At 41.6% G+C, this 25,143-nt stretch overlaps 2 protein-coding genes across 3 annotated transcripts; one reads left to right on the top strand and one right to left on the bottom strand.

Moving 5' to 3' along the window:
* Window positions 1-570: 570 nt before the first annotated feature.
* On the bottom strand, window positions 571-8,203 carry cul4a (cullin 4A). The gene is made up of 20 exons (XM_047363300.1): window positions 7,546-8,203; window positions 6,905-7,020; window positions 6,605-6,708; window positions 6,273-6,342; window positions 6,109-6,182; window positions 5,874-6,036; window positions 5,699-5,788; window positions 5,518-5,600; window positions 4,952-5,019; window positions 4,554-4,672; window positions 4,268-4,460; window positions 4,056-4,160; window positions 3,833-3,943; window positions 3,300-3,385; window positions 3,109-3,216; window positions 2,905-3,018; window positions 2,716-2,821; window positions 2,452-2,624; window positions 1,493-1,645; window positions 571-1,404 (listed from the first exon to the last, which is right to left on the bottom strand). The coding sequence occupies exons 1-20, from the start codon at window positions 7,673-7,675 to the stop codon at window positions 1,309-1,311; spliced, it is 2,262 nt and encodes a 753-aa protein (XP_047219256.1). The 5' UTR covers window positions 7,676-8,203; the 3' UTR covers window positions 571-1,308.
* Window positions 8,204-8,668: 465 nt separating this feature from the next.
* Window positions 8,669-23,957, top strand: tgfbrap1 (transforming growth factor, beta receptor associated protein 1). 2 transcript variants are annotated; one of them, XM_047363295.1, is made up of 13 exons: window positions 8,669-8,914; window positions 10,621-11,331; window positions 11,671-11,865; window positions 13,437-13,591; window positions 14,328-14,410; window positions 14,825-15,005; window positions 15,106-15,266; window positions 17,444-17,501; window positions 17,573-17,716; window positions 17,977-18,120; window positions 19,458-19,617; window positions 19,718-20,181; window positions 22,945-23,957. In XM_047363295.1, the coding sequence occupies exons 2-13, from the start codon at window positions 10,635-10,637 to the stop codon at window positions 23,131-23,133; spliced, it is 2,631 nt and encodes an 876-aa protein (XP_047219251.1). In that variant the 5' UTR covers window positions 8,669-8,914; window positions 10,621-10,634; the 3' UTR covers window positions 23,134-23,957. The 2 variants fall into 2 exon arrangements, with proteins under 2 accessions (XP_047219251.1, XP_047219250.1); XM_047363294.1 differs by having other exon boundaries at window positions 8,670-8,914; window positions 10,616-11,331.
* Window positions 23,958-25,143: the final 1,186 nt, after the last annotated feature.

Below are 25,143 nucleotides of genomic sequence, written 5' to 3'. Positions count from 1 at the left end.
AGGTAAATAATATTGTTCAAGAAGTTTTTACCGCTCAGTTTAATGTGCTGCGTGGCCCAGAGGGTCTGCAGGTTGTCTTTGCTTTGCAAGCTTCAATGTAGATAACTTGTGGTCAAGTCAGCTGACACCCTCATCATTTCACGAGGCTGTGCAAAAGGCCAAAAGGAACCCAGAGGCTGCTTTAATGCTCCTGTCCAACTCTTAGCAGCAGCCTGATACATTCCTACTGCACAGTTCGGCTTCACTAAACTTTATAACAATTTCATGATCCCTCCCATTAAACCATAAAAGATTCACTTTTCATGTTTTGTTTTTATATTTTCACTTCCATAAACCTGTTATAATTCTGAATGGCTCCTCACTGGTAAAACCTGGGCAACAAAAGTTTGAAAATGTCGTCGTAGCTAAAGCTTAAGATGTATAGAAACCTACCAAACAATGGTGGGTTAAAACAGGAAAACCTAACCTGACATCATCAGGCAGGAGGACATGTTAAACTATGTTGTAAAAGAACATAGCAGAGGTATGTTTCACAAATAATCGAAAAAAAAAACATGAATTAAAACTCGATCATTAAATATTCATTTATTCAAATTCACTTTTTGCACTCCGATCTACAAAAACATCAGCATGTGACATTGGACGTTTTGGTCAAACATTCAAGATACTGAAAATCAAAATACACAAATGGCTGGCCTGCATGTCTTTTAGCTATTGTGTAAAACACAGTGAGCCCAATCACATCAGCCAACGTTTTCCTCAAGACTCTGTCTCACATCAGCAGCTGCTTCTCTAACCATACAAGCAACCAATCCAGTCAGGTTGACACTCGGCAGTTAGCACAGCCAATGAAAGGTAGAACACCTCAAGAAGAAGAAGAAAAAAAAATCCAAAAACTCAAGACAAACAAGCCGTGAAATACAAAGAGTGATTCATAACGTGATGTAAGGAAAACTCAATCTCAAAAATCAAAACAAAAACAAAGGAAAGTGCTAGTTATTTTCAGTTGAGTTTTGCATTAGAAGATTTGTTAGTCATAACCAACCATCAACACCAACAACCCAGTCCACGTATGCAGCCCAGTGTCAGAGTCCTATTAAGGATATTGCAGAATGGGGAACAGCACAGCCAAGTCTCTCGTCTCTCTGAAGTTCTGCTTCTTCTGAACATGGCGTCCAGGATTGTGAATGTTAGGGACAAGATGGGCAGCAGAGGAGAGTCGGGTGGCTGAGGGGCTGTAATCCTGTGCGGTGGGGCCAGCTGTGCGTTCGCTGTGAGAAAAAGCACGGCAGCTACAGCGCCATTCCCTCAGGCGACATAGTGATATTGGTTGGGAGTCTCCTTGTCACGCTCCATGTAGTCTCTGTCTATGAGCGACTCGATCCGCTTCTTCAGGTCTCCTGGCTGTGGAGGGGGCACCAAAAACAGTGGCAATGACATTTGACTGTAGTGTAGAAAAAAACGAAAATGGAGACAAGGTTTGATACGTCACCTTGACAGGAAACTTGAGCTGGTTGTAAAGCTCTGATACCAGCAAGTTGTGACTCAAGGTTTTCCTCATCTTCATGATGCGCACAACAGCGGCATCAATCTGATACTGCCGGTCCTGAAAAACGCGCTCTGTGGTGCTTACCTGCTCCTCCACCTATGGCAAAAATGACAAGTTCCGAAAAACAGCAGATTCCTCAGTTTACAATCAGATGTATTTGTTGAAAACATGTGGTAAAAAACAATGTCAGAAAAATACATGCATGACATATAAATCGGAAGTAGTGAATAGACAGTGGTGTGAAGAACTGTTTGCCCCCTTCTATGGTGCTGCTAATGTGATGCTCTGGGGCTGTTTTGCTGTGATAAATGGAACCATGAATTCTGCTGTCTACTAAATCCTGAAGGAGAATGTCCTGCCATCTGTTCGTGACCTGAAACCAACTTGGGTTCTGCAGCGGATCCAAAACATACCAGCAAGTCCACCTGTGACTGACTGAAGAAAAACAAAATGAAGACTTTGGAGTTGCCGCCTGAATCCTATTAAGATGCTGTGGCATGGCCTTGAAAAGGCCGTTTATGCTTGAAAACTCTTTAATGTGGCTTGATTACAACAATTCTGAAAGGGAACAAAATCCCTCCACAGGGCTGTAAAAGACTCAATGCAAATTATTGCGGAAATGCATAATGATTGCAGTTGCTGCTGCTAAGGGTCGCCCAACCAGGTATCAGGTTTAGGGGGCAAATCAATTTTTCACACATGTAGGTTTTGAATTTTTTATAATAAAAATCTTCGTTTAAAACCTGCATTTTGTGTTAACTTGTTTTGTTGTTGACTAATATTTAAATTTGTTTGATAATCTGAATCACAAATGTGACAAACATGCAAAAGAAAAAAAGAAATCAGGAAGTGGGCAAAGGCCTTTTCACACCACTGTGCAAGGACAGAAACAAGAAATTTACCGTTTCCTTCATTTGAATCTGGTTGATCTTGATGCGAAACAGTTTGTGTTTAAAGTCATTGTTGAAATTGAAACGATCTCCGTCTTCCACGTCTTTCCCGCGAGGGTTCTTGTTGAGGACGCGTGCTTTCCCACAGGCCAGGGACTGCAGCGTTCGCCCGAGCTCTCCCTCCTCTATGCAGGACAACAAAGAACAACACTTGAAGCCACAGACACCTCTCTCTCACCTTTGTGGTTGCACCACGCATTAAAAAACATGTGTAACCTATTCCGGTAGCCGCACGGATTTCCTCCATGCTGAATTCCTCCCCCTCGTTAAACATGAGTAACACCAACGTCTGGAACAGGGACACCTGCAGCTCCTTCTTTCCCTGCAGGACAAAACATTTATTGTAAATGTAGCTCAGATGTTTGTCCACACCTGTCAAAGCTCTGAGACTTATCAAGCTCTCACCTCTTTAAACTCTGCCTTTAGTACGGCGTGGCCCAGAGTGGGCTGCCACTGCAGCTTCCTGCCGCTGTGCTTCCCCAGGTAGAACAGCTTGAAAACCTCCTGGAGTTTCACCATCTACCAAGAAGTCACAAATGCATCAAGTGCTTGGCTGACTACAGTTGTTAAAGCTAACTGTATAGGGTAACAAAGCATAGTAATGCTTACCTCTGATGGCAAATGAACCTCCATAGGCGTGTATGAAGGCCAGTAGCCCATAGTGAGGATGTTTACAGTTAGTTCTATGATGCTCGGCTCGCTCTGGTTCTGCATATACTGAATCGAGAATGTTGAAAGCATTAAAAATGTCATCAACACTCTAGTGATTTGGAGGTAATGTGCTCAGATACTTCTGGTACCTGTTTAAACTGGATCATGATGTCTTTAGACAGCTCCATGTCCTTAAACATCCCCTCAAGCTTACTAGTAAAGGCTCCACCACATTCTGCAAAACCACACATATCATAGCTGATATGTTCTCACGCTCCACAAACACCCATGATTTAGTTACTCTATGCATCTTTTAGGCGTAATAAAACCAATAGTTACAGTTTATGGCTACTTCTCTGATTAATGCTCTCCCTGCCAGGCCTGTCAGTTCAGGTAAATGGACCTGGAAGGTTTGCAGTTGTACCATATTCTTCCCATAATGGATGTAATTAAGTACAGTAGGTTAAAAAAGTAGCAGAATACTTATGCAAAACACATTTTTTGGATTTTATCTGGAATAAAATATTTGTTCCCATTTTCCTTCCAATTCACACTTATGCACTACTTTGTCTTAGTCTATAACATACAAATCCAATAAAATACATTGAGGTTTGTGGTTGGTACAGTAACCAACATTAACATACCAAGTACAAAAATATGAAATACAGGACTAAAGACTCACCATGTTTGAGTTTGGAGAGCATGGACTTCTCAGCATCAACAGAGGCACTCTTACCAACCAGCAGACGCTTGGCCAAGTCCTTCTTATAAAAAGCCTCAAACACGTCTTTTCCTGCATGGACGAAACCAGGTTTAAGAAGTCTTGTAACTCCAGAACAGGTCTGACAATCATGGTGAAGCACACTGAAAGCTTTATTCCTCATGCACAAAGAGGTGGAACAGACCATGAATGAAGCGGAAGATTATCATTATCTTGTCCAGGATTCTCTCCAGTTCCTCCTCTGTGGCCTCCTTGTTTCCAGCTCTTAACTTAGAATCCACATATTTAGCTGGATGAGAAGCAAGAACCAGAAAAGATCTTAACGTGGGCTGGAACTAATAAAGCAGCAAAACAAAATTAACGTCATTGTAAACATTTGCCATTTGCTTAACCAACCAATGAGTTCAGCAGGCTTGTTGGGCCTCTTGTTGATAAAGGTCTCAAAGGCCTCCTTCATAGCGTTGATGAAAGCCTCATTGCGTGCAAAGCAGCTCTGCACGACATTGTCCATCTTGTCCTTGAAGTCCAAAAGATCTTGGACCATGTCCTTGTCTTTCTCTGGTGTGCAAACAATCTCCCCACCGAATGACTACAAGCAGAAGGGTTATTTATGCTTTTCTGACACATACCAGGACAAAAATACAAGTCTCTATTATGTCACATAAATGTGTAATAAGCATACCTTGATGTAGTCCCTCCAAAACTGCAGCAGCGTGAGGAGTCCTCCTTTCACCTTACTGAAGAGCTGGTACAGGAGCGCCAGCTCAGTGACACGGTTCTCATTGAGTAGACTGCTCAGACCTAGCAGAAAATCAACCTTAATTTATAAGATTGCATGTCCACACTGATTTTAAATATAAAAAAGAAGCCACCACAAATACTTTAATTTCCTTTTTGCCACGACAATTTAATAAACATAAAAAAAAGACATGATAAGGCTCCTCAGAGAGCGCTGCATGAGCTAAAACCAAATGTATGCTTCATTGTTAGAACACAGGCTTCAAGGAGTTGGCTAGAAATGTGAATCTACTCACTGAAGAGGTTAAACATCAGACAAGATGATAAGTCACACGGACGTACCTTTTTGTAGTATTGCATTCATGTGCTCTCCTAAAAGTTGTTTCTCAACACAGCAGATTAGAGGTTTCCTGTGAAATTACAAGATAAATAAATAAATATGTGTTAGCTCCCATCTCTTCACTCAAAAGGGACTTTCTGTTCATATCAGAGGCTGTAAAACCACTTGAGGTTTAACCTCGTTAACTGCTGGTGGATGTTCTCAGTCACCCAGGACATGGTAAATCCAAAAAAGCTTAAAAAAACAAAACAACTGGACTTTAGTTTTTGCAGGTGAAGATGTTTCGCTCTTCTACCGAAAGGCTTTCTCAGTTCGAAGCTAGTGAGGGAGAAGCTCCAAGCTTTTAAGCTGCTTGGAATGTGGCATTCTACTGCAAATCTAAATTCAACATGAAGATTAGACTCTCTGAAAAATATTGTGTTTTTAGCCTGGATCACAGAGATGTTTGCTCACATGCTAGAAGGTGTGAACTGGTTTGAAGCTGAACTGTGTGTTTTTGAAAGATGTTTGAGGAGGCCCCAGATTTCATCATGGATGGATGGTTCTACTACAACATTCTGATTCTTACTGAGTGCTCTGGTCGAGGTAGCTCACAATGCGATCATTCTCCTCTTCTAAGCGGCGAGCCACGTGGTGCAGGCATTCAGGCACCTACACACAAAAACAGGATTTAGAGTTCAGAGCAAGAGCAAGATACAGATGATCAACATGGCCACTTGATACAGAGATCTATTAGGAGTCGCTCTCACGTCTCTCTCCTGCATCAGCCGCTGTCCCTCAGCTGCATAGAGACGATTTGTTTCTGTCAAAAACCTCTCCTCAAAGGAGTCTTTGTAGACCTTTAGAAAAGGAAAGCAAAGCCGTTTTGATCAGTGCAAACAAAGATGTACAGTCTGTTAAGTGATGCTGTAGGACGTCAGGTACCTGCAGGTCAGACAGCATGCCCAGCAGACTCCGCAGCAGGCTGCGATCAACCGTCTCTCCATTACGCTCCAACTCTATCTGCTCTAAAATGCCTTCCACCGTCCGCTTCTGGACCGCACTGTCGCTCGCAATGTGGATGCGGAACAGCTCCAGCCCGGTATCCCTGCAGCGTACAAACCAACATCATCTCCCTGACTGCATGACTGGAAACGCAACCAAAGTAAAGAAACTTTACCAGATGGAGGGCAGGAGCGAGTTCTGGAGCACATATGTCCGATCCAGGAAGAGAAAGATGCTTCGGATCATGATCTGAAGAGAGAGAAATCAATACCCCATTACTGATGAAGTGAACATTCCTGAACACCATTGATAGGTATAGCATTAGACCTCCTCGCTTACAGTTTGCCTGCAGTGGTCCTGCCAGCAGCGGTTCATTCGTTTCAGAAAGGAAAGATTGTCCATAGACTCTGTGGACTCCAGGTTAAAGATACAACCACAAGGAAGCACCATCACAACAAAAACAAATTTCACTGTCAAAAATCCCAACAATAAAGCTTTTTGTTCTTAACTCAAAAAACCCCACAAATTATAATTTCGCTCATTGTCAGCTAACTGTTATAAAAGTGTAAACAGGCATGTTTCCTTCTGTGCTTTAGATGTCAACCTGTGACAACACATCTCCCCAGTGTTATGCTCCAGAAATGAGGTTGTGGACAAATAAAAAAGGATATTCTCTGAACTGGTGAATCTGGGCTTGCACGTGGTCCTCACAGACCTGACGCAGCTGCTTGTACAGCGTGGGGGAGACTTTGTACGAACACAGGTTCTCCACCGCCTTTTAGGCGCGAGAAGTTTAAAAAAAAAAAAAAAAAGACAAGAACACATGAGACATAACCTTTCCAGAGTGAAGACTTCAGCTTTCTCCTAAGGACATGTTCAAACAGTCTGAATATTCAACGCAAAACTGATTTACAGAAACAGAACCTGAGGCGAACTTTTCAGGTTTGATCTTTGTGCTTAACTAAGCCGACCTGATAGAGCTCCTCCAAGTTGTACTTGATAGAGGTGCTGTTCTGGATGGCACCCACCGCATCTCGAAGCTTCAGCCATGTGTCCTCTGTGTAGTTCTCTGCTAGCCTTGGCCTGTCTGTTAGAAGACATGATTAACACAAACAGGAAAAAAAGACTTTCTCTCCAAGTCAAAGGTGTGTTGTTAACTACTGATTCATCGCCGATGCCCCCCAAACATTTAACTGCACATCCAACCACATGGATTATAGTTCACTGACATTGTTTATTAGTGCATTACTTCATTAGAAGGTCATTTTCCTTCTCACTAGGATCCATCAAGAGGTACAGTTCTTTTTTGTACCTGCCTGCCTACCAAGATATGGGAAATTTGTGCAAGAAAAGTGTGAATTTTATGGTGGAAACAACACGACTCAAAGAAAAAAACACTGCATCATTTGTACCTATGAGCCAGTTGGTTGGTTTCACACTAACAGACTTTAAGGAGCAAATTGTTACAGTTAGGCTAGTAACTTTTTAAAATTTATTTAAACAACATACAAAACACCCTATGACACACAACCCTTTGCAGCATCCTTCCCTGTAACTGATGCTGCGGAGGTAAAAAAAAAAAAAAAAAGAAAAAGCTCTTCAGTCACAGTACCTTTAAAGTTTTTGATCACTAATTTCTTTGAGACGCCTGTTTTGCCTGAAGTCCTGGCCATGCCGTTGGTGCTGTGCTCGGTCAGAGCCGAGAAGCTGGCCCTCTTGTCCTGTCGGGTGTCCTCTGCCATTATCAGATTAGCGCTTTGGCTTACCGCTGTATGCCTCCAAGTCTTTTTTTTTTTTTTTGCTAAGTTACCGCTGGATTGTCCTGTTGCCTGTTTTGTTCGCTCTCAGCAATGCAGCCCCGTCGTTGAACTAGATTGTCTTTGGCCGGCACCAGAGGACGTCTATTTAAAGCACAAATGTTGCAAAAACTTGACAAACATAGCACTACGTGAGCATAAAAGATGAACTAAAGAATAGACCGCTAAGTAAACACATAGCTAGCTAACGGAGTGTTATCTAAAACTGCAGCACACTTCGGCGACCAGTTTTCGTCCCATTCGCCACTTTTTTGTTTTAGCTTTGCAGGCTAGTCCTTGTCAGTGCGGACTACATGCGTATTTTAACCAGCTCGGTTAATGTGTTGGGCAAGAAAAAGAGGAGCTCCAACGCAACATAGTTAGCGTTGAAACATCAGACTCATGTTGTTGGTAGCTGCCTTCACCATTTAGCTAGCTAGCATAACAAAATGGCTTTTCTCGGACGGGTTCACTTCAACAGGTGCGTTCAAGAATAGCTCGGATTTTTATGGAGGGTTGAAATTTTTGGTTAAATTTATGTTGAAAGGTAAAACGATAATGAAAACGTTTGATACCTTAGCAATCCTGTGCCTTCCTATCTATCTATCTATCTATCTATCTATCTATCTATCTATCTATCTATCTATCTATCTATCTATCTATCTATCTATCTATCTATCTATCTATGAGTACTCAGATTTAATTCATATATATATATATATATATATATATATATATATATATATATATATATATATGCGTGTGTGTATGTTACATTTTCACATCAAGCCAATGTAAATAACAAGGCAACCAATGATAAACATCCATTGACATATATTAACAATCTAATATATATCAATGTAGACATCTTTAGATAGCACACTTGGAATAGCTTTCTGTCTGTCTGCCTGCCTGCGCAGATTTCCGCCCCTGTTGGTGGTCTTGAACGCATCTTTGTTCCACCTGCAGTCAGCGGAGGTTCAGATGGGAGGCGGTTTTTCTTTGGATAGGAAGGACTCTTCCAGTAAAAACGCAGATTTACTCAGTGCGGCTCGGTGCCTATTTGGGCGCCATGGCTAAATTGATGTGTATTTCTAAAAACATCCCTTGGCGGCTGTGTCCAGAGCATTAGGGCTCGCCTGTTGGTGCTGATTCGGCCTGCCGTCCTGAGCTCTGTCTGCAGCGGTAGGTATCTTGGCTGCTAACACCGACAACTTCACCTAAAACTCGGCAGGGAGTTGGTCCTCAGAGCATCAGGTCAAGGGAAGGGAGATCGACTAGATTCAAGTTATTTTAATGCAGCCACGCATGTCCATGGAATAGCGAAACAACATAGCTGCATTTAACACATGGTGATCAATTCCCGTTTTAGTCACATTACTGGAAATCCAACAACTATAAAAATACCGCTAGCTTTAGCCTAGCTAATTAGGCGTAGGCTAATGGTAGCTTCAAAAGTAAGATTCCCACGGGTTAAAAAAAACCCCAACGACAGACAGTCCGTTTCAATCTTTGTTAAGCAGTGACAACATGTAAATACAAGACCCTGTCTTCAGATAGTTGGCTTTAACTATGAGCGAACTCGTCCTGCCGTCAGTAGGCGCTTGGTTTGGGAAGCTAGCAGGCAGCTAATGTCAATCCTGAAGTATGAAAGAGAAATTATCGCTTTCTTTCCTCGGCTCTTGTCTTAAACACTTGCATACGTAATTAAATATCCATAAACGCTTATATATATATATATATTTATATGTTAATGGTTTAACAGTCAGGAAGTAAAGAGTCACATGCTTCATGTACAGATGTGTTGAAATCTGCAATCATTGCCATATGATGCCATGTGAAACATAGATCTATGGAAGACAGTTTCAGGAGGTATTCATTTGAAACATTCACTCAAATTACCGACATTATTGGTCAAATTGCTGTAAATGCTTATAATCAGCGTAACTCGACTGTCTGGGAGTATTTTGTTGTGTTCTGCTAAATGTAATGGCAACCAAAGTGCAGACGAAAATACATCCCATGTAAAGACATTTCTGATCTGTTATGTGTCAAGGTGAGTGCACACATGTTTTTTGTTTGTGGCCTTTGACTGCGGTAAGGTGCAGTAGGGCTGCAACTGACGATTATTTTTCTCGAATAATTGATTAATAATGGGATTGCAAAGGAAGCTTAATAGATTTTTCTTTTACAGAATTTGAACCAGGTGTAGCTAATACTATGCCACTTGAGGAGTTCTGGATAGAGTATATTTACCAACAAAGAAGGTTTTTCATCTTAAATGCTATATATATATATATAATTTGAACAATTATTGTCTAATTGCTGCTCTAAATTGATTGTTCTTTGACCAAATGGCATGATTTAGAGTGTTTGTACTCCAGTTAACGATTATTCGATTACTAAATCAGTTGACGATTATTTCAATAATCGAGTAATCGGATTAATTGTTTCAGCGTTGAGATGCATTCCCTGGCATGAAGTGTGGTGCTAAAAAAAAAACTGCGATGTTTTTTTTTTTTTATTACCTTTTAGAATACATTTTATCCTTTTCCTAATAAATAACACAGGATTTTGAGATAAACCTTTGTGTCCATATTGCCTTATAACAGATAAAGTGCTACAATGTCTTTAATATTATAAGATATGACCAAAACTAACAAGATTATCTCCTTTTATGCATCAAAGCACATGTTCCCAACTTTTATTCAGTTGTTATTAAGTTCAAAAAAGCACATCAAAGTACCTGCTATTGGTTCAGATGTTTAAAGGCCGAGAATGTTGCGGTATATAATGAGTATATGATGTGACCTTGGTAGCGATTTAGGATGTTTTATCGTCATCTGTCTGACAGTAATTTGTTGATGCCTGTGTTCTGCTGTTTAGTCTAGATGCCTTGGCTGAGATGAGTGTGAAGGCCTTTGAGCTTGTCCCCGCTGTGGAGCGCGACCTCCTCATGGGCGACAAAGCTCGGATCAACATTGAGTGCATCGAATACTGCGGAAAGCACCTGTACGTGGGCACCAATGACTGCTTCATCCACCACTTCTTGCTGGACGAGGTCACTTCTTCCAAAGGCAAACTGAGCTACTCAGCCCAGAAGCTGCTTCACAAATACCTCGGCCTCAAAAAACCGGTTGCCGAGCTGCGCGCCGCTTCTGCTTTGGAGCGACTCATAGTGCTTTGCGACGGGATAGTGTTCCTCATCGACATGGTGACACTGGAGTCTGTTCCTTCGGCAGCTGGCGGTGGGGTCAAAATCAGAGGCGTGACTGCGTTCTGCGTTAACGAGAACCCCGTCAACGGGGATCCGTTCTGCGTGGAAATGGCCGTGCTGTCGTCCAAGAGGCGGACAGTTCAGATTTACATGGTCTATGAGGACAGAGTGCAGTTGATCAAAGAGGTGAATTCTCCGGAGCAGCCCTGCGTTGTCAGTATTGATGGATACTTCTTGTGCTTGGCCCTCACAACGCAGTACATGATCCTGAACTACAACACAGGAGCTTCGCAGGACCTCTTCCCTTACAACAGCGAGGAGAGGAGACCTATTGTGAAGAGGATCAGCCGGGAGGAGTTCCTCCTTGCAGCTCCGGGTGGTCTCGGTAAGTTTAGCACAGCTCAATGTGGCGCTTTAACATATTTTTCTGCACAGGAGCAAGAAGAGTTGTGTAAACCAACCATATCCTTCGATATGTGTGATGGTCAAGAATATCAGCTGGTTTTGTCTGAGCTGTTTGCTTAGACTACCTTGTTTCTGTTTCTAGAGACAAATCTATTATGTGCTGTAAGTTACAATATTTATTATGTAGTTGATGAATGATGAGGCTAACATCTGCACAGAGTACAACCTCCCAGCTGTATTTCTTTCTGAAGTTTAAAAGGTTTAAGAAATAGATTTTTTTTGTTTTGTTTTAATCTGCTTTCCCACATCCCACCTCCAGGGATGTTCGCCAACTCAGAGGGCGCTTCTCAGCGGGCTCCGGTCAATTGGTCGGAGAGCGTGATCGCTGCCGCTGTGTGTTTTCCGTATGTGGTTGCTTTGGACGAGAACTTCATCACCATCCACAGCATGTTGGACCAACAACTGAAACAGACTCTTTCATTCAGGGATGGACACGTCCTGCAAGATTTTGAAGGTATTCTTACATGGTCCATCAGATCCGCCTCTGGATTTCACATTCGATCAAACATAAAAATAAGTTTCCGCCGTAAAATAAAAAGGGTGATAAGGACCAGAAGGACCAAATATCTGTCTAAATCATCAAAAGTATGGATACTTCTCGGGCCTATTCACATTTTGCCACAATACAACCATAAGGTTCAGTGTATTTTTCTGGGGGTTTATGTGCTAGACCAACACAAAGTAATGGATATTGTGACGTGGAAGGAAAAAGATGTATGGTTTTCAGGGTTTCCTACTTGTAAGAATCTGAAAATGTGGAGGACATACATTCATCCTTTTGAGTTAATACTTTGTTAATGCACCTTTTGCTGAAATTAGAGCTGGCAGTCTTTTTCTGTATGTCTCTACCGGCTGTGCACATCTAGAGATTAATATTTCTCTAAACCATCCCATCGTAGCTCTGGCTGTAGTGTCGCTGAGTTGTTGGGAGGTGAATCTCCGCTCCATTCTCAAGTCTTTTAGATTTGTGTTTTCCTCCATGATTGCCCTGATGTTTTTCCCTCGATCTTCCCATCCACCCATAGCAGCTTCCCTGTCCTTGGCAAAGAAAAATCGTCCCCACAGCATGATGCTACCACCATTATGTTTCACCACAGGGATGGTATATGTAGGGTAGCGCGTCTTGTCAGTTTTCTGCCATGCACATCATTTTGGATGCAGGCCGGGTGGTAGACATTTGGTCTCATCTGATCAAAGCACCTTCTTCCACATGTCTGCTGTGACCCCAGCATGGCTTGTGGCAAACTGCACAAAAATGGGTTTATGTCTTTTCTTTTCAGCAATTACTTTCTTTCAGTCACCCTTCAATAAAGGCCAGGTTTGTGGAGTGCATGGCTGACGGTTGTCCTGTTATCTCAATGCTGCCCTTCCCTGACCTGTCCTGTGCCCCTGACTGGCCATTAGGTTTACAATTGTGCCAAATGCTTAAATGATTGACTCACCAGTTGGATGTTGTTTTACAACCTAACGATGCTTTAAACTTCTCCACAACTTTCTCCCTGATGAGTCTGCTGTGTTCCTTGGTCTTCAGTCATGGTGCTGTACAGCTTCAAAAATTAGAATATCGTGAAAAGGGTATGACAACAAAGGGAGCTGAACATATATGGATACCACACTTTCCAGATTCATGTTTGTAAAAAACCAAACCTTTTTCTTTCTACTTCACAATGGTGCACTACCTTGTGTTGGTTTATCACATAAAAGCCTGGTTTAAAACAAAATTCAAGTTTGATTTTAATGTGACATTGTAAAAAGGTACAGAGGTGTGAATGCATTTGTGAGGCTCTGTAGAAAGTGCTCTATATTGGTAGCTTTGCACAGATCCAAACTGAAGATATAATGATTCAGCGGGAATCAGCGTTGTTGTCATATTTGTTCTTGTTTGCCATTAGTCTATAACACCATAATAGACCAATCTGTTTTTAGAGCAGAACACTTTAAAGGGAGGTCAAGTCAGTTGGTTCCTTATAAATCAAACACATGGGCTGTCACGGTCTGAGCGTATGAGGGTTGTGTGTGTTTTAGGTAAAGTCATGCTGGCTTCCACTAAGGCTGTTTACGTCCTGGTTCCTCTGCCACTGGAGAGGCAGATTCAAGACTTACTGGCCAGTCACAGAGTGGAGGAAGCTCTGGTCCTAACAGAGGGGGCTCAGAGAAATATTCCCAAAGACAAGTTCCAGGTAAACGTCAGGAGGTTGTTTTCATTTAATAAACTTGTAAGAGATCCTTTAGCCCAAAACTTGACAGACAGAAAGTCTGGCTTTATTGAAGCAAAATCGAAAGAAACAAGCATCAACGTTATAGCTGTGGATGATTTCTTTTTGATTTTTGAATGGACATAAACAATGAGTCAAAGTTATTCTAGTGATTAATGTATAGTTAATGCTAGCTGAATGGCTAAGTAATTTTCTTTTGCTTGCTAATTAAATCATGGAGGCTGGAAAGTCATTTTGGATACATGGTATGAGGTGGGTTCTCACTTCCATGCACTCAATGTTACATGACCAAAATAGCTTTTAAATGAAGTGGTTATCACTACAGTCTGCTAACCTTAAAACAGTAGAGTTACATGGTAACATTCACAGCATTTCCTTTAGTCAGGTTGAATAATATCTTCTGGTTATTAAGCGAGAACATCTAGTCTCTGTGGACTGAATGACAGTCAGTGCATCCTGACCTGATAGAGATGGCAGCTCCAAAATCGTGTCTTATTAAATCAACATCAACAATGTTTTTCGGAGGGCTTCAAAGTTCATCGTTTGCATGAAGAGCGAGAGGAATTCTATTTTATTACTTTGTTATAAAATGACATATTTGGTCAATTGACTCGAAAATTTCACGTTTGCGACTTGGACTTGGCACACTTTGTGATTTAGGTGTTTATGTTGTTCTTTTCTTTGTTGCCACTTTCTCTAGATTTTGCACAGAAGAATCCTTCAGCAGGCGGGTTTCATAAAGTTTGGCCAGCTTCAGTTCCTGGACGCTAAAGAACACTTCAGGTTAGAGCTTGAGTTGGTTGTCCATTCCTCAATGTCTCCAAACCATCTGCTGCTTGAGTCAGAAAAGACTTCTGAAATTGTTCTTGTCTTATCTAATGAGCACACTTTATTTTTAATCATTACTGTTATGGTTTGCATAATATAACTTCAGGTCAAGATAATCCTGTCAATATTCCAGAAACTTTTCCAGATATTATCAAGTAATAATTTGACAAAACAAGGAATAATTTTTTTATCCTTTGACTTTTTCGGTAAATAATTAATTGATTATATTTTCTCTATACATTTGTGATTTTTTTCTTATGTAATGTTAGAAATGTGTCCGTCTTGTATGAGAGATATTAATGTTTTGTCCATCTTTGTATTTTACCTTTTTTTCTCTCCTCTCTCGTCATCATTTCTTGAAATTTTCAGGAAGGGACAGCTGGATGTCAGGGAGCTCATATCTCTCTACCCCTTACTGCTACCAGCTTCCTCCTCGTTCATGCGCTGCCACCCTCCTCTTCATGAGTTTGCAGATCTCAACCATCTGGCCCAAGGTGACCAAGAAAAAGTGCTGCAATGCAAGAAGTTCCTTATCAGTTATTTAGGAGAGGTAACTGGATTCAAATAGCTTAACGCGTTGTTCTCGTGGTCCAGTAAAATGTTGCACATGGTTCTGTGTTTTATTTCATGTTTCTCATCCATACGTTCAGGTTCGCAGCACAGACGTGGTGAATGGCTGCAGAGACGACGTGGACACGGCTCTGTTAAAGCTCTATGCCGAGCAGGATCATGACAGTCTGCTAGATCTGCTGGCGTCAGACAATTCCTGTGTGCTCACAGATAGCATTCCATGGCTAGAGAAATATCACAAGTGTGTATGCTTATTCATTATTATTCATCAAGTTAAAAGATATAATTTAGCTGACACCATATTTGGGTTTTAAATCCTCCTTTTTACATTCCTTCCTGTAAAAACAAAACAGCACCATTCTGTCATCCTTCTGTTGCAGCCCTGATTTGGGACTTCTTGCATGTTGTTCTTGACAGGCATTCTGGGCAGAACCTTTTTCTTGCCTGGTATTTAATAAATACGAAGTGGGTTTCTGGCTGTAGGAGAAACCTATAAAGACCTCCTGGGAGGTCTACTCTTTAGTTCTTGTGAAGTACGAAATGTCCTTGCCTGTAAGAACTTTGTTGTTTTTCTTGAAGCCTCGAGTAAAAGAACTAGCTTCTCTGTTCTTGCTGAATATGTTTTGTTTCTTTTCCTAAACAAAAATATCAGTAGTACAGGTCCTTCTCAAAATATTAGCATATTGTGATAAAGTTCATTATTTTCCATAATGTCATGATGAAAATTTAACATTCATATATTTTAGATTCATTGCACACTAACTGAAATATTTCAGATCTTTTATTGTCTTAATACGGATGATTTTAGCATACAGCTCATGAAAACCCAAAATTCCTATCTCACAAAATTAGCATATCATTAAAAGGGTCTCTAAATGAGCTATGAACCTAATCATCTGAATCAACGAGTTAACTCTAAACACCTGCAAAAGATTCCTGAGGCCTTTAAAACTCCCAGCCTGGTTCATCACTCAAAACCCCAAGCAGCACTGGACTGTTGCTCAGTGGTCCAAAGTACTTTTTTCAGATGAAAGCAAATTCTGCATGTCATTCGGAAATCAAGGTGCCAGAGTCTGGAGGAAGACTGGGGAGAAGGAAATGCCAAAATGCCAGAAGTCCAGTGTCAAGTACCCACAGTCAGTGATGGTCTGGGGTGCCGTGTCAGCTGCTGGTGTTGGTCCACTGTGTTTTATCAAGGGCAGGGTCAATGCAGCTAGCTATCAGGAGATTTTGGAGCACTTCATGCTTCCATCTGCTGAAAAACTTTATGGAGATGAAGATTTCCTTTTTCAGCACGACCTGGCACCTGATCACAGTGCCAAAACCACTGGTAAATGGTTTACTGACCATGGTATCACTGTGCTCAATTGGCCTGCCAACTCTCCTGACCTGAACCCCATAGATAATCTGTGGGATATTGTGAAGAGAACGTTGAGAGACTCAAGACCCAACACTCTGGATGAGCTAAAGGCTGCTATTGAAGCATCCTGGGCCTCCATAAGACCTCAGCAGTGCCACAGGCTGATTGCCTCCATGCCACGCCGCATTGAAGCAGTCATTTCTGCAAAGGATTCCCGACCAAGTATTGAGTGCATAACTGTACATGATTATTTGAAGGTTGACTGTTTTTTGTATTAAAAACACTTTTCTTTTATTGTTCGGATGAAATATGCTAATTTTGTGAGATAGGAATTTTGGGTTTTCATGAGCTGTATGCCAAAATCATCCGTATTAAGACAATAAAAGACCTGAAATATTTCAGTTAGTGTGCAATGAATCTAAAATATATGAATGTTACATTTTCATCATTACATTATAGAAAATAATGAACTTTATCACAATATGCTAATATTTTGAGAAGGACCTGTATACTCAGTTTTCTTTTGGCTTTAAACTTCCAAAGTGGGTCAAAAATGGACTGAGAGTTGCTGATTTGGGTGTGGACATCTGGTCATAAATATGTGTAGAAACCCTGTTGTATGAGAAATGTTTAAAGCTGTCACATTTGCAGAGGTCCTCCTGATCAAAACGGACATTTTACAGCAGTTAAAGACGCAGTTATGCTGTGATTTTTTTTTAATCTGCTGTAAAAAGAGCTGAGAAAGTTCAATTGTTAATTACAGGGAGTCTTTTCAAACTCGGAGCAAATTGGCGTATAAAGTTAGAGCGGAGGATTACTGTGGGAATCGGTGTGCCTTTTGTTAATTATTGCAGTGATGAAATTGACCAATTCCTAAAGGATTGTCTGAGTCGGGCATTTGTTGGGTAAATACTGCTCATTGTCCCATGCTGTTAATTAACTTTCTAATGAAGCTGTTAAATTTGTGTTCGGTTCCGTCAGGCCAGTTTAATCACTCTGCACAGAAATATAATCATGTATTTGAAGCCTGACGTGACTCCCTCTCTAATTTCTTTCAGATATTTTGCACTTGGGCTGCTCTATCATTTTAATGGTCAGGATGCAGCAGCACTACAGGTTTGTATATCTACATTTTTCCAAAGCTAGGATCTATACCAGATCATCAAACTTCTCTCTTTCTCTTTTAGCTGTGGATTCGCATTGTAGACGGCGAACTACAGGACTGTACAAGATCGGGTCTGTACGAGTACATTGTGGACTTTCTCTGCTGCTCTTCCAATATGAAGATGGTGTGGAAGTATGCAGACTGGGCCTTGCGGAAGGATCCCACTGTAGGTTCCCAAAAATGCAACTCTCCTGTCTGATTTTTGGTGCAGTGTGACCCAAACTTTGCCTTCTTTACATTCCTGGCAAGATCTGCCCACAAAATATTTATTCTGCTTCTCACTCATAATTATTGTTGAATCTCTTTAACAAACTGCCATGTAATTAGGTTTGGAGTAAATGGAGTACACTGTTGTATTGCACATTGAGGAAAAACTGCAGACAAAGTATTTAGGAGCTTATCCCTCACTTTTTTTTTTCTTTATAGACGGGTGTTCACATCTTTACTAAGAGGCCTGTCTCCAAAGGTCGATCAGAGGTGAACCCAGACGAGGTCATCACCTACCTGGGAAAGCACAGCCAGGCTCTGCTTCTCTACTTGGAACACCTGGTGTTGAAGAGAAAAATACAGGTAAAAAAAGAGTTAATTAATTGTAACCAGGAAATGCTGGAAAATCAAAGTGTAACATGAAAATAGTTATCTTGACAAACACAGTCATCAGTGCATGAAAAGGCAGCAGAGTGATTAAATGAAATCCGTAGTAATAGCAGTGAAAAGTGGATCCTGCTTTGTTTGCAGAGGACTCCATTGGATAGCTTTCTTTAGAGCACGGTGACAGACAAAACCTTAATTATAAAAGTATTTTTCAATGGAGGCGGTCCAAATAAAAAATGTAATTATCCCTTTGTAGATATGTTTGTACTGTTTAATTTGTACTGTATTGCACCGACTACGCCAAAACAAATTCCTTGTATGTCCAAAAACGTACTTGGCAATAAAGCTTTTCTGATTCTGATTCTGATTCTGATTCTAAAACGGATGTAGCAGGAGCTTTTTTTTAAAAATTAGACTTTTTTTATTTAAGAGAATTGCAGAAAAGAGTCGCATCTTTAGCTCAACTTAGTCACCATAACAACCATTAGACACCTACATGCAAACCAGTATTTTGGGAGATCAAGAAGAAGTCGGTTCTGTCCAACATCACAAGTATAAACATGCTTTATACCAGAGCCATGGGATAAGAACAAGAGAAACACCTCAGGTAGGTCTAGTGTGAGACACAAAATGGATACGTGGAAAAACAGCTGCTCATTGTTAAGTATGGTGGAGTATCTGTCATGCTGTGGTCCCGGTTCTTTTCCAAAGACCCTGAGTACCTTGTTAAGTGCAGGTGATTTTGAATGGATTAAAATATTAAAGTGAATGTACTCAAATTAAAAGGGCTTTTTTAAAATTTTTACTATGGGATTATGTTACTGCAACAAAATATAAATTTGCTTTAAAATCTTTTTATAGATCTTTGCCAGGTGGATGCCAACATATTGGGTCCAAGTCTCAAATTACCAGGTCAAATAGTGAGTTTTAGGAAGTGGATCAGGTGACTTTCAGCTGCTCTGAGGTCAACGCCGTCTCCGTCCTCCGTCAATAGAAACCTGTGAGCTTTTTGAATCAAATAAATGCGATATGAGTTCTCGAAATTTGCAGCATAGCAACTTCTGCTTATGTAAATGGATTGTTGCCTAGTTGCAAAACCAACCAGAGCTACACCACACAGCTAGATGACCTTGTAGCCGCCTGCTCCATGGAGGCACCTGAAGGAGCAGGTCCTGTTGTAGGGGTGTGTTGGGATTGAACGTGTATAGAAAGTTGCCGAGATGAAAAGACGTCTTTACTTTTTCAACCGTAAAAAATGTTTGTAAGATGAATTTGACTGTTTTGAGGTTGGTTTTTCCTTCATGTACTTGCAGAAGGAGAAGTTCCACACACACCTGGCTGTGTTGTACCTGGACAGGGTCATGTTGTTGCTGTCAGAGTCACCAACAGATGAGGGGCAGCTGACCAAAGCCAGGGAGAAGCTCCAAGCCATGCTCAGGGAGTCCAGCTTATATCGTGTACAGTTTGTTTTAGGTGAGACGAACATCCAAAGATGCAGTGAAACATGAATACTTTAGGTTTAAAGTTTTGAACTCATCTTTTCTTTTGTTTTGTTTTTTTAAACCTGGATCAGGTAAAATGGAGAACTGTGAAAAACTGCTGCTAGAGCGTGCAACACTACATGGGAAACTAGAGGAGCACGACAAAGCACTGCACCTGCTGGTGCACAAACTCAGAGACTTCCCGTCCGCAGAGGCCTTCTGCATCTGGGCCTCGTCCAGTCGAGATCCTGCGTATCGGCAGCAGCTGTTTCACCTTCTCCTGGGTGTCTACCTTGATGGCAGCCCTCCTGGAAAAGCCCAAGGGGCCTGTGGCAGCAGGAGTGAGATGGAGATAGCCGCCGTGGATCTCTTAAACAGGCACGGCGAGGTGTTCGATGCCCTCCGCGTTCTACAGATGCTCCCGGAAAACTGGTCGCTGCAGCTGCTGCGGCCTTTCCTAAACCGAGCCGTCAGGGCCAGCATGCACACCAGCCGTACCTCCCAGATCGCATTGGGACTCACCCGCTCCGAGAACGTGCAGCTGCTGCATGACAGGGTGAGCAACACAGAATAGCATTTAAAATCTGCTTTCTAAAAATATTCACTTTTCTGTCCTTGAATCCAGTTTCATCAAGAAATTATCAGAATGATTTTTTGTTTTTTAAGTGGTGGAAACGTTTAATTTTTGCTCAAACTTGTTATTTAACAACTCTGCTTTGACTTGAGATGATGCCACAGATTAAGTGACACATACTCTATTTCCTATTTGAAAGCAGCCTTATGGAGATTAACCTTAAGATCTGCCTTAGTTATCTGGCATGTTCTCTAGTCTTTCCTATTTAGAAGAGTGGCTAAGAGAACTTGGCCTTGTTAACAACCTGGGGAATCGGAAAGGCTGGTTTATGGGTGGTTCTTTTTCAAAAGCTCCTTGAACTTGACCAAATTTGACCAAAAAAAACCAAAAAACATATCTCCAGTTAAATTTATTTTTATAGCATTTATCAGTGGCACCAGTAAGTATGGTGTAGGTGATTTTTTTTTTTCTTTTAATTTGTTTTACCTATTAAATTAATCCTAACCCCAACACACTGAAAAGACTACAGGCAGACGTTGTCTTATTACAGGAGATTCATAAATCTGCCGCCGCTGCAAATGATCTTAAATCACCTGAGTTTCCTAATTTGTTTTTGGCTGCTATAATTCTAGGCAATGGGGAGTAGCAATTATAATTCACAAAAATATTAATTGCGCAGTATGAGGAAATGCTGGACAAACTACATAAAGCCAAACTGGAATTGAATGAAATTATTGACAAAAAAAAAAAATTCTTAGTACAAAGACTTTGAACATGGCAATAAATCATGTAGGTTTTTAGCTAACCAGCTAAAAATAAATAAAGACAACTATATTTGTTGTTAAAGACTCAACAGGGAATACAGTTTATGATCCTGAAAGACTAAACAGCACTTTCAGAGATTTCTACAAAGCTTTATACTCACCAAAGATAGACCCACCACATAATGGCATTGATCAATTTCTGGATAAAGTAGAACCAGGGTTGAAAAACACTGCTCTAGATTAATCCTGGCTAGATGTATTCATGGCGTTTGGGCTCGGGGGCATGTGTTTGATATCTGTGTCCTGGTTGGGAGCAGCCCTGTGGGGAAATTCATGTTGAATTTCATTGGGGGGTTGGGACTGCTTTGTTCTGGGGCAGCTCTGGTTGGCGGGCTCGTTAGACCAGGTAGGCCCCTCTTTTGTTCATGACCCCCTCTTCAGATGGGGACGGGGGTCATTGGGGGCTTGATTCGGGGCGGGTGTTTGGGGACAGGGCCTGGGTCATTCAGGTTCAGGCGGTGCCGGCACTAGTCTGGGCTGGTGCTGGGGCGGCCTGCCTGTCTCCACCCCGGAATGAAGGGAACCTTCTCCTGGGTCTGGTTGCCCTACTGGGGTATCGGTACCTGGACCTGGGAGTATAGTGTATGTATGGGGAGTGTGAGTGAGTGTACGACGTCCATTGTTGTGTGTATTTATGTTGGGTGTGTGGGTGAGTGTTTTATGTGTACACATGAGGGTGGGAATGTGTGATTGTGACTGTGTGTGCCTGTTTTTGTGGCACGTTGGGTCTTGGGCTGCTCCCTCTCCTGGATCAGCTTTGGCCCCCCAACAAATACATTTCATCCCCGCCACACTCCATGCTGGTGGCTGGTGTCTCTGCCCGCTGGTGTATTGGTGGTTTTCGGTGTCCGGGCTGGGTGCTTTGGTGTGTGTCGACTCACTCCCAGGATGCTTGCAGGGGCCTGGGCTCCCTGGTTCTGTCAGGCCTCTGCTTGGGGGGTGATGTGCCCCGGGGTCTCCAGCGTAGGCAGCTGCCGGCAGGGCCTGTGGGCTTGCCATTGTAGCTCCCAGGGGCTTCTGCAATGTGGCTGCTGGGTGGTTCCCCTGGGGCTCTCCACTGCTCTTCTCTTGGGGGGTAGCGGTAGTCCTCCCGGGGTTCCCGTGCTCTGGGGGGCCTTTGGAAGCCTGTGGCTCAGATCTCCTCCCTGTCTGTCTCGGGTCCAGGGGGCAGGTCTGTGGCTTCTCACACTCACTATTGCATATTTTTATGGAGAAACCTTATATCACAAGCGCGCTCACACCATAGGTGTTTGGATTCAGGTGTTAACAGGTACACAGATGTTCTATATTGAGCCCAGTTACCACCAAATACATCTTACATTCATTAGTATCGTGCTCTTTTTGGTAACATTGCTGTTTTTATATATGTTTCTGCAGGTGTAGAGGCAGTCTTCCAGGGTGTTATCCTGTATTCTCTTTGCCCTTCTTTCTCTCCTCTGTTCTTGTCTCCTTCTCTCCCTTTTTCCTTTTTGCCCGACCTCTCTCACTTTCTCCATTGCAATTGAAATAATCCCAAAGCAGTTTCTAATAAAGTTTTTTTCTTTTTATTATATAACTTGTGAAAGTAAACCTGCTGGGTTTCTTGGCCCGACAGGTTTACTTTCACTAATGGAGCTGTTGGGCTTCTTGGTAGTCAGACAACAATTCAGAGTGCCACTCTGCTGAACAGGACACATAAAAAAAATTGTTTTACCTAATATTTTTTTTTCAGTGTGAGATTATGCTGATGCATTTGTTTTAAGGCTTTCGAGTAACCGTTCCCTTTGAGAACCAGAAACCAGACATCTGAGCAGACTTTTTTTCTTTCTTCCTCTTCTGATTAGTTGAAGCTTTGACATCATTGAACCTGAAAGAAACCTGAACATTACAAAAGGTTTGTGCTTTGATTTGTTGTAACTTGTGTTTATTTCCTCCTCTACAGTTGAAGGAGCGAAGGAAACCGATCCTCGTGTCAGAAAAGAAGGGATGCCACTTGTGCCACAACACCTTCAGTGAGCCGAATGTGGTTTGTCTGCCCGGAGGAGTGCCTGTCCACATCCACTGTGCCGCACAGAGAGTTCGAGACTCTCCCACTAAGAAACTGTTAACCAATTGCAGTAAGCACACGTGAGACTAGACATTTCACACCACTGTCTGATGTGTGATTGGAGGCACTGAGCTGCAGCAGGATGCACTGAGACATTGGATGGCTGCCACCTGTTGGGAGAACAAAGGACAGACGAGGATCCAGTTTCAACCGTGGGGCGAACAACACGAAGGGAGCCAGCTCAGTGTGACTGTGTCTTAAAGAACAGATTACTTCTGCTGTTTATTCGTGTGCTGCAGCGCTACCACACGTTCTGACTTGAAAGTTGAGCTCAGCTTCTTTCTGTGTCCGTCCCGTCTTCACTCAAATAGTTAAAATCGTAAATTAGAGAAACTGATTTAACAACAGAAGAGGTTCAAATATTTCTGAAGCATGAAATAATACCAGAACCCCTACGGTTTTTGTCCAGTCAGTGTGTATAGTAATACTGTCCTAATGTGTGCAATGCACGTTAGATTTTATTGTAAAATACTACACACAGACACTTTGTGTCGTGTCTTTTACAAGAGCTGGTGTCTCTGCTGCCGCTTCCCCTCCTCATCTATAACATCAGTCGTTCCTGTATTACAGTGTTGTACTTGGTAACCTGCCAGCAACAGTTTGATCCGACATCATTACATTTTGATCATTATTCAAGTAAAAAAGCTCGTCACCTGGTCAAGTATGAGGAAAAGATACGGGATTGTTCATGGAGAAATGTACATTTCAATGTAGCTTCAGCTGCACATGGGGGAAATAAATAAAAAAGTAAAACTTGTACAATTGATTAAATGTTATATTCTCAGTGAACATATGGGCAAAAATCTTATTGTCTTGTTTTAACTAATAAAAAGTGATTTCCAATGCTGCTTCAGCTTCTGTCACACTGGAGATGCATTTCATTCATTTGGATACAACAGTAAAGAAAATGGAGCACACCCCAGTTTAACGTAAATCCAATTTAATCTCGTTGTCGGTATCAGTGTCTTTAATGGTCTCCAGACCATGACACCTTCACCTCCGGGAAGCTGAACTGCCTCACAGAAACGTTTTTGTCTGATTAAAGAAAGTGGATGTTCAATCAGCTACACTTTGGAAGACAAAACCTGTAATGCCGTTTGTTAGTCAAATGAGGTGCAGAGATGGTTGGAGCAAAAACCGACTAATAGTGGATATTAATCAGTGCTTTGAAAACTGAGGCAGCAGTACAAAATTTGAGATTACAGTTTAAGTGTTGAGAAATTAAAAATGCTTGACTACCATCAGCTCTCAGCATCACATTATTTTCTGATATTGATCCCAAACAAACATGATACAGAGAGAAAAGAAAATTCAATTCCATCTTGAGTAAATTTAGTAAAGTACTTTTAAGTGGAAATAAAAATTACTAAATATATATGATGGTATTTAACAGCGGTACATAACTGGAGAACAGCAGAGCATTTTACTTGGTATTTGCTTCAGGCCGTTCTAACTCATGCAAATATAAAAAAGGGACAGCTTGTTTGAACCTTTGGGTTCTACAGGTCCTTCTCAAAATATTAGCATATTGTGATAAAGTTCATTATTTTCCATAATGTCATGATGAAAATTTAACATTCATATATTTTAGATTCATTGCACACTAACTGAAATATTTCAGGTCTTTTATTGTCTTAATACGGATGATTTTGGCATACAGCTCATGAAAACCCAAAATTCCTATCTCACAAAATTAGCATATTTCATCCGACCAATAAAAGAAAAGTGTTTTTAATACAAAAAACGTCAACCTTCAAATAATCATGTACAGTTATGCACTCAATACTTGGTCGGGAATCCTTTGGCAGAAATGACTGCTTCAATGCGGCGTGGCATGGAGGCAATCAGCCTGTGGCACTGCTGAGGTCTTATGGAGGCCCAGGATGCTTCGATAGCGGCCTTTAGCTCATCCAGAGTGTTGGGTCTTGAGTCTCTCAACGTTCTCTTCACAATATCCCACAGATTTTCTATGGGGTTCAGGTCAGGAGAGTTGGCAGGCCAATTGAGCACAGTGATACCATGGTCAGTAAACCA

This window comes from Girardinichthys multiradiatus, chromosome 4 (assembly GCF_021462225.1).
Source record: "Girardinichthys multiradiatus isolate DD_20200921_A chromosome 4, DD_fGirMul_XY1, whole genome shotgun sequence".
In the NCBI taxonomy this organism is placed as follows: domain Eukaryota; kingdom Metazoa; phylum Chordata; class Actinopteri; order Cyprinodontiformes; family Goodeidae; genus Girardinichthys; species Girardinichthys multiradiatus.
This window is presented reverse-complemented; position numbering and strand designations above follow the sequence as displayed.

Coding starts and splice junctions, on each gene's coding strand:
- cul4a (XM_047363300.1), bottom strand. CDS start 7,675: ATGGCAGAGGACACCCGACAGGACAAGAGGGCCAGCTTCTCGGCTCTG. Junction 6,037..6,108: donor TCGCTCCTGCCCTCCATCTG/GTAAAGTTTCTT, acceptor TGTACGCTGCAG/GGATACCGGGCTGGAGCTGT. Junction 3,217..3,299: donor TCATGATCCAGTTTAAACAG/GTACCAGAAGTA, acceptor TTCTCGATTCAG/TATATGCAGAACCAGAGCGA.
- tgfbrap1 (XM_047363295.1), top strand. CDS start 10,635: ATGAGTGTGAAGGCCTTTGAGCTTGTCCCCGCTGTGGAGCGCGACCTC. Junction 15,267..17,443: donor TGGCTAGAGAAATATCACAA/GTGTGTATGCTT, acceptor AATTTCTTTCAG/ATATTTTGCACTTGGGCTGC. Junction 17,717..17,976: donor CCTTGCGGAAGGATCCCACT/GTAGGTTCCCAA, acceptor TTTTCTTTATAG/ACGGGTGTTCACATCTTTAC.